At 25.9% G+C, this 14,051-nt stretch overlaps 1 protein-coding gene across 1 annotated transcript in view; it reads right to left on the minus strand.

Moving 5' to 3' along the window:
• The window catches only part of LOC129981172 (nostrin-like), a 110,898-nt gene extending 106,257 nt beyond the window's left edge, over positions 1–4,641 (minus strand). Inside the window, exon 1 of the mRNA XM_056091888.1 lies at positions 4,330–4,641. Within this exon, the coding sequence (XP_055947863.1) occupies positions 4,330–4,353 (24 nt within the window). The 5' untranslated portion in view covers positions 4,354–4,641. The remainder of the gene's footprint in view (positions 1–4,329) is intronic.
• Between the last annotated feature and the right edge of the window lie 9,410 nt (positions 4,642–14,051).

The following is a 14,051-nucleotide window of genomic DNA, read 5'->3' on the forward strand; positions in this document are numbered from 1 at the left end:
GCCTCGATTCACATCTGTCAGGGCACTTTTAGGAATTTGTAATTAATCATAAAAATATTAGCGTTTATTTCAGTCTTGAAAGACATATAATTACCGAAAAGTTTATATTGAATACACAGAGAATTTATACGGAAAAAGGTATATAAAATTTATATAGAAAATCGGAGAATTTTGTTTTCTAAAGCAACTAACAAATCTTATTGTTTTTAGATAACAAAAAAATCGATCTACATACTACTCGATCAATCCAAATTTCAATGCTATTTACGAATTATATCGACAGCATAGCATTAACATCATTTTGTAATAAAATGTAGTATTTTTCTTAAAATTATCTAATGAGGGCTCCAGTTCTCCAAACACAACAAGAAAATTCTGACGGTGATAATTGAGTTTATTAAGAATCACAAACGGATTGCGTACGATGATTTTCAGTCTCATCACCACCTCCACACAGTGGCATAACAAATCGTCCCAGCCAAAGCATTAATTTTTCACTTCCTTGTCATAATGCAACTTTAAACGTAGAAGTAAAAAGAAGTTTGTCTTCGTATACCTTTCTATCATCTATACCTTTTTCTTCTCCTCTCATTGCTACACCACTGCCTCAGCCCTCATACTACCTTGCACAGTGGCTTGATGGGACTACTTATGCAAATGCTGACCTTCGGATACGGTCTTCTGTCGCTTTTGGCGAAAATACGATGAATTTTATGCCAATGCCGATGACATTAATCATAATTAGGAAGTTTATCTATAAAAGTTCGTTTTGAATCTTAAGACTACGACTTAATTGAAGCGGCATTCAAAAAACCAAATTAAATATTCCAGTTAAAGAACAACTATCATAAGATGGTTAATCGCTAAATATTATTCTAGATGTTGAAAATTCAGTACAGAATAGAAAATATGAATTTCAATATACTGAATGATTTGGATAAAACAATTAGATGAAAACAACTATTTTATTATTAGATACTGGGGGAAAACAAAATGAATACAGCATAATAGCTTTCATTATAAGCAAAATTTTTACTCCAAATATGCTATTTATCATTTTTAACAGATATCTGGCAGGGACAAAAAAAATTTTTATCAAAATCGGTATTCAATTTCGAACTCCTATTTTTTATGTGATTTAATATAAAATTAATATAATTTTAAACAAAATATTCTATTACATAAATTTATACGTAACGAAAACCATCTTATTTCTATAAAATTATAAAAAACGAATAAGATAAAATTCCAATTATTTTGAATATTTAATTTCCCTAATAATAAACTCAGGCTTACTCTTCAGTAGTATGAGGTTGCTTAGTTTCAATATGATGTAGGCATTTTTTTTTTAATCAAAGGCAAAAGATTTTTACCATAAAAAAAGTATCCGATTTACAATTTTTTGCATTATCTCATAGAGACAGCAATTTTTACGTTACTCATATAAGAGTTAAGGAATAAATTAGAAGTGTTAAAAAAATTTATTGTCAAAACACTTATTTAATTCTTCTTAACAAAGTAGAAAACATTACAAACAAATTCGTAGTGAATAAGGTTAAAAGATTATTGTGTTGATAGTTAGTTATACTTAACATTTGCAATTAACACCTCCCTTGACTAAATTAATTCCACCCACTATTGCAACATTTGTTACAATAATAGTGCCTGTATGTCTAAATGTTCACAAATAAACCATTCTTCTGAACAGATTCCTTCCATATAAATATGAGATTCCATCGGTGATGCCTTTTATACAACATACCGACAAAGAAATGCACTTACAGCGAATTTAATTTAGATCTCTTATCTACATTATATCTTTCCTGGTTCTGATCCTTAGAACCACAAAAGACGCTGCATACAACGACATAAGGCAATTAACGATACAATGGACATCCAAGTTACACGGTTAAATAGAGCCAAACCTTCTTTAGATCAGAATCATCTATCAAAACAATATACATGTCACTGTTACAGTTACAGAGAAACGATGTATCTTGTAAATGATGCTCGTTAGTCAGTAAGCTTCAAGGAATGGCAACAATGGAAACTGGCCGCCCATTTGATTGCGAGAATATGGCGAGTTTGTTTTGCATTAAAGACAACTGGTAAGTAAAGTAGGCAAACATAGATTCACTTTTTGATAATTATGCCCGCTTTGCATTGACGACTTATTGGTGAGTAAGAGGTAATGAGTCAGTGAACTTGATAAATCACTTACATGTAAAATAACTTTCGAAGTAGGTTTAGTCATTGTGGTTAATTGTGTCATCTCTTAAAACATCGAAGATATGAATCTTAAATTTACTGCTTTTAAAAATCTTAAATATTTTCAGTTGGTTGGTTTCTAACACAGTAATACAGTCAGACATGAAAATTAAAATGAACAATGAATAATTATCTTTATAAAATACAGGGCTGACTATAAGAATGTTCTATTCATTGCGTCAAATCATACAGAAATTTCATAAAAATTAAAAAAGAAAAATTAAAATAAAGCATGCATAGAAATTCAACGAATAAATTTTATTCTTAATATTAAATGACTCAACCAGTCCTACTTTAATTTTCAAAAGTATTTTTAATAAGTATCTTTATGAAATACAGTATTTAGAAAATTTTATACTCTGTAAAATTGCTACTAGCCTTACATTTTAAAGAATTAATGTGGATTTCAAAAAAAAAAAAAAAAAAAATTAACATACAAAAATTTGGCATCGGGAAAAAATTAACGAATTAATTTATGTTGCGCGCTATTTCATGTAAAACTTAATCAATTTATATTAATAATGATAAGTATAAAAGCAATTATTTATAAGAAAGTTATAAAATAGAATATAATTAATTAATTAAAAGATATTGATTTCTGAGCAGGAATTTAAATTTCAGAGGAATTACCGGTATAATTTTTAAAGCTTAAGACTAATAAAATTAAATAATTGAATAAAGGAAATCAAATAAATAACTTATAAATTAGTAATATATAAAAAATTTAATTGAATAAGCTTTACAGATTCTCACTTTATTTATTTATTTTTACACAATATTTATTCCGCGGTAAAATTCACGCTTAACAAAGTTCTTATTCTTAAATCTTGTTAGGTAAAAAATAAGAAAAAAAATTAAAGGCTTAATTTAATCACAGTAAGACTTCCCTTCCTAAGCAGTGAAAAGGTATTTGACAAAAGTCAATACGCAGCTAATTAAATAATAAAAACAAATAAAGTTAGAATTTAGTGGCGTAAAATGCGTCAAACAATTTAAACATATGACTCATTTCTTTCAATTTTACCTCATTCGGCGAAATAAATAGCGCTTGGAATGAAAACAAATTATTTCAAAACAAACTACAAATAAATTTCTGTTTATTATTCAACGACTTTTTTTGTGCAATGAATATTTAAATTGCGTAGAATTGCTTAATTCTTAGAATACAGTAGTATTTCAATTTTAGATCAGAACATGTTATAAGGTTAAAAATAATTTAACCAAATGCTTTTTAAAATTTTTTTAAAAAAAGTGCTTTTATCTGTTTAAAGAGAAAAATTATATGAATCGCTTTGAATAAATTATTTCCATAAAATTGTATGAAATCAATTTCGATATTTTTTAAAATCAAATTGAAATCTTTATATCGTTTCAAACTGAGGCAATAATAAGGGAAATTAGAAACGAATATAGCAGAAAATGTATTTTTCAAATGAAGTAAAAAAGATATTATAGCCTAAAAAAATATTCAATAAAAAGTAAAATCTCTGTCCTGATCGAAAAAAACCCTAAGTATTTTCTATTAATTATGCAAAGTACATAATTTCAAGTTACTGGTTGTTAGTAACATTTTTTTTTTTTTTAATTCTTAACAGGATATTATTTTAGAAAAATAGGATAAAGAAAAATTTTTAAAAACTCGCCTGTAATGATTGCATTTAAAAAACGATATTTATGAAAGATCATAATAAAAATAATATAGCAGAAAAAATGAATTGAAGTTATTAAAAGAAACTTATAACGTGATATATAACACAAACGCATAAAAATACACATGAAACAATACTTTTTGCCAATGAATAAATAATCACGACATTTATTATTTTACAAATTAATGTATTTAAGAATAGAATTTTTCTCCACTAATTCATAAAGGAACACTACTCATTGTAAATTATATTTTTAAAAATTTTAGTCTACAAATATCAATATAGTTTTTTATTCATTTATTTGAAGTTGTTTTGAAAATTTAATTAATTTTTAAAAAAGAAGTTTATTTTTATCACGAAACCTTTAAATGATTAATTAAATTAATTTAATCAGTAAAAGAATTTAGCTTACCCAAAAGGAATCTTGAAATGACATTTTGCTTCAGAGTTGTATAAATACACAGAAAGGAAAAGAAAAAAACGGTTAAAATTTAAATGTAAACAAACACAAACATGATGTCCTCGAAGAAAGTGTCGGCACAAATATTCCAAAATTGTATTCTTTACATGAAACGGATTTTTCTCTTCAAAATCGAAACATCACGCATAAACCGAATTTTCGAAATCAGTTTCATGACATTTGCATTCAAACGTTAAATGGAAGAGAGTACTCATCTACTACCTTCTACGGCTGGGAAAACGTTTACACTGACTGACGCACGTCGGCATCGTGCGAGTCCGGTAGATGAAGCTGATTGCATCTACTTTTCTAACATTTAAACTTCAGAGCGTGTTTCTAAAGAGCGCCATCTATTGATCTAACACTAAATCAGAAAGATTTTAATTTCGCATTTAAATATATATATAAACTGAGAATTCCTGTTTCTATTTCATTCCTTAATATACAAATTGATTCTTTAAATGTTAAGTAGAAAAGGTTAAAATTCAATTCAAAATTTTTTAACTGTTAGAATTTAATTTTTCAAAGTAGAATATGTAAAAAAAATTGAAAATTTTTATTTTTTAAATTCTTTTTGCTTCATAATAAAAGATTAATTTTTTATGTAAGCCAATGAATAATAATCGCCTCAAAATCTTTATATTTTCATGTAAATAAGTTTATATATATATCACTATTTAATATAACAGTAATGTGTTTCTTAACATTTTTTTCTTGTTCGGTCGTATTAAAAACAATATTATTTTTCTCCTATTTTCATAAATGTTGCAATTTTAAAGGCAATTCCGTCCAGGTATAAAAATATCTGGTAAAGTTGATTAACAGGACTGACGCAAATACAATTACAAACAGTGTATTCAATATATACAATATTACAATATATTCATTTAGAATTATAACACGATATATTATAAAACTTACAAAATGCAGTTAGAAGTGCTGTTAAATTATTTTCAAATATATATAAATAGATAGATATAGATATATATATTGGTAAATTTAATGCAAGCTAAAAAATTAAATAGTTCTGAAAATACCATTAAAAAAAACTTTTTTTTTTTTTTTCGCTGCTTTCAAAAATTGTGGCATTCTAGACAGGTGCTTATTTTGCCTATTCGATAATTCAACTTTGAGTGAAAAATGTAAACCGTATATTAATCACAAACTGTAATCGTAATTTGATGAATATCAATTTTCATGTCACAAAAGTTTAAACGAAGTTGAGAAAGCCTTTTGAACTTTTGAATGTCGAACATTTTTCTTGCTGCAGCTCAGAATAAGTCAATGAGCATAGAGAAACTCCAAATAATAAAAAAAAAGTAACAGTTTTTCTCTGTGCGTATTGGAGATTTTCAAACTTAGTAGCTCATCTCTACTCGGAGAAAATATCAAAAATTGGCACGTTTCCAATATCTTCTGTCGACCGTTTTTTGATTTTCCACTTCCTCTAAAACGTCTTTGGTTTTCTTTTTTGATTATTTCGTTTCAATAAACATACGGACAAAGAAGTTTCTGATAATTGTGCATTTCTTAATTTTTTTCTGATCTCATTCTTAATTTTTTTTTTTTTTTTTACTCTTACAACACATAAAAATACTTTATAGTAATATACATTTTTAGAGTAGCGCTCCTATGGTTACTTGTAAAGAACCAGATGAAACAAACAAATTATGTTCATTTTATGCCGTTCAATCACAGAAAATTTAGCAGTTGATACAGAAAACAGTTAAGTTTTGAAAAAAATTAAAAGATTTTTTTTTTTTTTTTTTTTTGTAGATTTTTGTATACGGGGTACACAAATCAGAAGAATTGTAATCGTCAAAGCATTCGATCTTGGGATTTTCAGTAATACAAGTTTTTATTCATCTCTGAAACACATATCTGGCAACATATTTCTGGAAAGCTGTGAATATTGATTTCCAACTATGAAAATAAGGGGGGAGGGGAATCAAGATACAAGAATGAAACTAGTCTTTACAAAAAGCTAGAATTCTTTCTTTCATTATAACGAAATCTATCAGATAGAAGCCCGTTTCTTCGGTTCGTCCGTGAGTAAGTTAACCTATTCATTCAAAATCGCAACAAGCTAGATAGATAAAATTTGGTACATGATTTTATCACTGGAATTCCAGATTATAATTTGAACTAAATCTGTAAGAAGCTTGTCAGGCTATCTATTCTTAAGCATTGGAACTCCATAACTCAAAATTTCAGCGATTTAGAAAAATGAAATTTGGTGTGTTTATAACAAAATTATAGGCCTTAATTAAATTTTGGATTCAACAGACCATTGGGAAAAATTCCAGGATGAATACTCATTTCTTTTCATTGGACTACGAACCAAAACCCAAGTACATTAATATATTAACATTAAATATTTGGGATATTAATAGTACATTAATATCCCAAAATGTCAAGTGCAATGCATTCCTGATGATTAAAAGTTATTTGAATCACTGAATGTCAGTTAAGAGTCATCACCATTTAATAATAAAAACCATAATTGTCAGACATTTAAATGTATGACATTAACATATTTCTGGAACTAAATTTGAAATAAATTATTCAGCAAGAAATATTTTATACTATTTCAAAATACAAAATTTCATTTTATCAGAGATATCTATTTCGCCGTTCAATTTTTATTCATTTCTCAAAATTTAATAACCATTTCAATAGATGCAGACAATTCTGATATAGTAAATTTTCTAGATACTCCAAAGCTTGGTAATGGCGAGACTTTGAATTATGCTACTTTTATTTTTTGATATTTCTGCTTTATTTTTTGAAATTATTTAAAGCAATAAGTTGAACAAGATAAGACGTTGGCGTTTTCCCGTGACATCTTTAACAAATATTATCTCATAAAAATTATTTTAAACGAAATTAAAATTTGAAAAAATTTCATTTTCGTATTAATTGTTTGTCTCTTTGTAATAAAATTTCGAATTTTTTTTTCACAATTAGTAGTAATATTTTTATTGTTGAAGAATAAGAATATCCGCAGAGAACTGCTGCCAGAACACATTAACGGAATTCTGGGAAAACACTAAAATGAGAATTTGATCGCAGACCATTAGCAGTTTTTACCTGAAACAACTATTGATTTGGTTTATTTACGTGATTTTTATTAATGAAAAATTAACTACTTAAATAATTGTATATAAACGTTCATTATCAGTATTTATGAACATAATTTGAAATAGTCACATAATAAACATTAATAAATTATGAAGAAAATTATTCTGTAATCGGTTTTTAAAAATCGTCATATTCGTTTGATGTTCTTATTTTAATCAAAAAACGTTTCAGATGATTAAAGGATTTGTATATTATAATATTTTATACAAAATTAGTTTCGGCATTAAAAATATTAAACACAAATTTATTTTATCTCGGTTAACGCCTTTTATATTAGCTAGTATATTCTGAAACAAATTTTTCCAGAGTTGTTGTGTTTGAGTCAAATGACCAATTATGAAAAAATTTGGAACACACGATAGGTAAATTTGAAAACATGAAAAAAAAATCCTAAAAAATAATGTTCTGAAATGTAGATGATATTTGATTTTAATTGAATAAATTTAAGCATGTAAGCTTTACAAATGGAATGAAAGTTCAAAATGACGCTACACTTAAAGCAGCTCAAACAATTCTCGCTTCCTCGCCAAAGCTCTTAGACTCCAACGTAGTTGCCGTCTTTATCTATTTGACAGCTCGACCCTACATTAAATGGATCTGAATCCCTGCAAAATTATCGATAATATTATTTAAATATATATGTTTCTCAATCCAGTTGAGCATCATGATACGTAATCTATTTAGAATGATCGAACGATCTATTTTGATCGATGAATCCATGTTACGATATATAAAAGAGAATTTAAAATGTAAATGAAACCATGAAAAGTATATAATGTCTAGGAGAAAATCAAGACTTGAAGACTGTCAGGCTTAACCTTCGAGAACCACTAATCAATCAATGAACAAATGCTTAAGCTGAATGGAGTCCCAAACGACATTGAAGAAACGGAAAGTTTAGTGACATTATCACTAAATGCTGTGTAATTGTGTAAATAATGAAAGGTAATTATTTTTCCATTTTTTTTTTTATCTTACTTTTATTTTTTCTCATGTTTCCTTTGCTCAGACTTAATACACAATTATACTCGTAATATCCACTGAAGAAAACAATGCAGTGAGAAAATGTTTCCGAATTCACAGAAATTTCACCAATATTAATTTCTGCTGTAGATTGAGACCTCGAACCGTTGTCATCTTCTTTATTTTTTAAATTTCTCTTACATTTTACACACATATGCTTATTTTGTATGTAATTATAAAATCTAATGAATACAAGGTTACGCGTATAATAACTTATAGTTTCCTCTTTCCTTCTTTCGATTCGAATGGAAAAATAGCAGTGGATTAGCCAAGTTTTTCTGTTATTAGTTCAATATAAAACTTCATGGAAGATCCGTTTAGAAACTTCATGGAAGACATTTTGATATGAACCTCATAATTTTGAACCTAGATCAATTAGATAGGATTTGATGTTAGCTGAAATATCCTCTCCAAACTTTTACATTCACGTTAGAAACTGAAGGTATTGGTGCACTAACATACGCATATATACATTAAAAATAAGTATTTTTGTATATGATATTCATTTAGTTTTGTTTTAACAGTATGCGTTGTTTTTAGGGATAAATGGAATATTTTTTCGCTCAGAAATTAGAAAAATATAAAAAATTTAGTTAGTAACTTTAGCTAGTGCTTATACCTCTGCGAAAAATATGCAGTATTGGTAATCATCTTATTCCTGTTTTTATGCTCTGAAATTTTCATACAAACCATTTTTAAAATGGAATCAATTATTTACGAGTAATCTATGAAATGGGGAAAAAAGTTTCACTTCATTTTGCTTTTTCTCATTTAGAAACCATAGTTCATTTCACCAAAAGGGAAAATATTAGGACTATCACATTGGACTCTAAGTGAAGTGATTAAAGCAAAACCTAGATCATAAATGTTTTCCAATTCTTTGATCATTGGCCTAATGCGAAGCATGTATCAGAAATTGTTAACATATGTTGCTTCTGATATTTCATTAATAGTGACATAAATAAGGCGTCTGTGGGTGGCAAGGATCTTAGCTTTAAATTTTCCCTTATCTTCAGATCTTAGCTTTTAATTATCCCTTCTTTTTATTGATATAACTGGACTATATCAAATCATTTGTCTTTTACAGGGACGTTTTATCCAGTGGTTTAATTGAACCATAGTCCATGAATATCTCTGATGCAGGAGGTGGCAATGATTCTAAAGTTTTACTCTAGAGATTTGATTATAATTTAGAACCAAAAATATTATAATTTTAAATATATTAAAAGAAAAATGGGATTTTGGTTTATAACTAAACAGCGTTGAGGATTATGATATTAAAAAGAATGTGCGATATATGCAATTGTCACTTATTTATGATATTGAGTGTAGAATTTAAAATCTACATAAATCTTTTGGTTTGATTTTTTAATTTATAAATATTTTACGACTATTAGATATATAACGCAATAGCCTTTTAATAACTATAATTTTTATCTATAGTTTTAGAAATAGATATAAACACTCGCTTTTAATATTGCACTAAAAAGTGGAACAAAAATTTTATAAAAAATATGTAGGCCAAGCAAAAATAAAAGTGTGAAGTACAGCACACAAGTGTTCAAAATTGATTAAACAAATTTTAATTGTAATCAAAATCATGATCTTTGTTTAGTCTTTTTCTTATAATGCTTATTGGGACTTGACTTTCTTTTAATATCTTCTGCGCCACACGGGTTAACAATTTTTTTTTTTTACCTCCACATTTTTGATAAGCTTATTTTTGTATTTTTTTAGAATAAAAATAAAAATATTTTTAAAAAAAAACACATTTATTTTCTTTTAAAAATAAATGCATTTTTGTTCATAATTCTATATTAAATTATAAAATTTTTTAATGATTTTTTATCCAAACAACTCCATCCTTTAATTCGTAAAAAAAGCTGAAATTTAAGTCTTGCATTCGTATAATATTCTTAATACTTAAGAAGAAAATTCTAGTTTCATCTTTCTGCATTTATCCTTCCTAGTTATATTCTTATTTTGAGAATAAAAATATGATATATTAAACATCAGATGAAATATTAAATCTTTATTTTATTCATTTATTTTGTTCTGGAAGAATAGCGAATAGTTTTTTTGGAAGAAAAACATCCGAGCAAATCATTTGTTCTTGTTTAAAATAGAAATTTTTAATTGACTGGAAATCTAATTGATGTAATTTTGGAAATATTAAGAAATTGCATTGATATTAATGAATAAAACAAACTTTCGGCAATAAAAAATGAGTAAAAAAAAATTGGTTACAAAATGCCACCTTCAGAAACTCGAATAAAAAAAATTAATAAGAACGAATTATAAAGACTTTTAGATTTTTATTATTTATTTTTATAATAAGCCGAATTCATATTTTTTGATAATCAAGATGCTTTAAATTCAGTGTTTTTTTTAATTTATCTGCATTTCGTGTAAATAAATATTCATGTAATCTTGATTGGAAAAATTTAAGAATTCTTTTTGCAGAAAATGTAATAGGTTTTTTTTTTTCTTTGTAATATTAAGCTAGTTATTAAATCTATTTAATATAAATAATTAATATAAATAATTCTTATTATCTACCTTAAAAATATTAATAATTCTTGTTATCTACATAAAAAATATAAATAATTCTTGTTATATACATAACATTAACTACCTCGTAAAGCTAAAAAAAAAATATAATCTTTATAAATAGAATTAAAACGTTGGTGTTTTTTGTTTTCTTTCCCTTATAGAAATTCAAATGCTCAACAGATTTTCTTCAAATTCTTCTTACTAATACTTTGGAACGTAAGGAAGGGTTTAGAGAAAATTTTGTGACAGTTAAATAAAAAAAATTTCTTTATTTTTAACTAAAACTTTTTCTTTGCTCATGTGCAGTATTACGTCATCGAATTACAAAATCTTGTCCAAAATTTATTTAGTAAAATAAATGTACTAAACATATTTTGGACATGAATTTAAAAAAGCCAAAATACAGGAAAAAGATATACTTAATAACTTTATTTCATCTTATTGATTCTAAAAAGTTTGAAATTTCTTGTTTCTTCAAAATTTGGTTATTTACTTTCAATGGTCAATGGGGATTATAAACAAGGTTTCAAGAATTTTTTGTGACAATTAATTGAACAGTCAGGCTTTCATTAGTAAAAAAGATATGACAATTTCATTCCGAACAATAAAAAAATATTAAAATATGAGAAAGTAGAAATGGCAAAAACAAAAATTTTGATATTTAATGTTTTAAAGCGGCATAAAGACGCTTTGCAATTTTCTTTTCCTTTATTCCCTTGATAAACTGAAAAAAAAAAACATTTTTTAAACATTTAAGACCTTTTAGAGACTGGAATATACTTTTACATATACTTTTAAATTCATCAAACATCAAATATTAGAAAATTTTCAATAAAACACAGAAAATAAATCTCTGCTTTTTTAAAATAGGCACATATGGAATAGAAAAATATAAATACCCAGTTAAAAAGTATATTTTTTAAAATTTTAAACGTTTGAAAAAATATTCTTGAACGTATTATAGTCAGTTTGTAACATCCAGAAATTTAAATTGATTATTAGTTTTGAAATCTTTTAATTTAAACATAAGACACCTTTGGTGATCAGCTGATTCATCATTGTTGTTGCGTTTACAATTGAATCCTTTCCATATGTATATATTTACAGATATGTAATTAGTGCTATTTTAGAAGTCTTTTGCAACTATGCTCATTTTCTTTGTTCCTTCATTCTGTCATATTTCCTTAATTTACTTTCATCTTTTCATTAGAAATTTGATTCTTCACTTTACACAGCAAATTATTTAACTTTAACTAATCTTTTAATGATATGAATAGAATAATACCATTATACAGAGGCAGGAAGTAGAAGCATTCAGCCTTAAAATTCTTCGTGTGCTACAAAATATATACCATAACATGGATAATAAATACTTCAATAAAATTCACAAAATTCGATAAAAATGTCTCTGATTCAATAAAAAAATTTCACCATGCAAAGAAAACAATAGGAAAGCAAAAGTTCAAGCTAAAAAATGCGATTTATATTTGTAATGATATCTCTTACTTTAATTCTAATTAATTTCCTATTGTTATCTTAAATAAGCCCATATTATTTTATTCTAAAATCTTCTCTTATTCCTTGATCTAAACCCCACTTTTCTATTTAAATATTCCTAAGAAGTAGCTTCAAAAAATTATTTACATTTTAGTTCTCACGCTCCGAGCGAAGAGATAAAATCCCTAATGTCTATATCTTCCAAAGATACCTAAGATTCCCTTCCCGACTAAAAACTATCAGCTGAACTTCTACAGAAAAATGACTGGAACACATCAGTACACTGTATTTTTCATCTTAATAATAATTTGCTTTTATTGTTGTTTATCTGTTATATAATATTTTTACAACTATAGCATTTCTAGTCTCCTTGTTGAAAATGATTTTATATTAATGTAAAGGTAAAAGAGAGTTAAGCATGACTTTTAATATACATTTAAATTTTAACCTTTTACTTGGGAAACACTGTAATGTAAAAATGTTCAAAAATGAATGAACTTTAAAAAATTTTCATTATTGCTTATTTCTGAAATTTAACTTTAATTCCAATTACAACAGAATTAAAAAACTCAAAACTTTTATTAAAAGATTGCTTTAACATAACTCTACAAAGTATGAAAAAATAAATCAAATCTCTCTACAACTTGACAACAACAATAAAAGAAAATTCCAGAAAGAAACATCAACAATGAAGACGATTTGGATTACATTACAAAAACAATATATACTTTTTTTAATAGTAAATTTAAAATTATTTTTAATTAATTTAAAATAGACCAACTTATTTCGATACAATTAAATTTGTTTGACATTTGAATTTTAAGATGGCAATGATAATAATTTTTGAAGAAGAATATTTTTATAGGGGAAAAATAAATACATTTTTCTCAATTTTTAACTAATTAAAATTTTAGATGAAGAGTGGCACCGAGATGCAAAATTCTACTTTCAAAAGTATATTTGCACTAAATTTAGTAAATTGAAGTTTTAATGTCTGCAAGTCTGGATTGAACTAAGTTTTTGAAAGCTCTATATCTTGGACATTTTTCAATTCCATTTGAATCATTTTAAAAAAGAAAAGTAAATTACAAATGATTAACTATATAATACAAGAAACACTGAAAATCATGTCATCGTTATTACTATTAGTTCCAATAAGAAAATAATTATTTTCTTCAGCATATTAAGATACTGACATTCAAAAATTTAGTCATTATTACTATATATGTGAAAGTTTTTTTTCCAACATAACATAAATTCTAAAAATATACTTATATAATAAAAAAAATTTAATATCATGATTACTAAGTAAATCTCAAATTAGCTTTGCTATTAATAGTCTATACTCATTATCGAATATTGTTGAATAAACATAAATAAATAAATAATTAGGAGTTTTTATTCAAGGTTCCCTCATACATGTCATTTCTTTGGGGATATGTATTCAGACAATAACAATC

The sequence above is a fragment of the Argiope bruennichi genome, chromosome 8 (genome assembly GCF_947563725.1).
Source record: "Argiope bruennichi chromosome 8, qqArgBrue1.1, whole genome shotgun sequence".
Taxonomy (NCBI): Eukaryota; Metazoa; Arthropoda; class Arachnida; order Araneae; family Araneidae; genus Argiope; species Argiope bruennichi.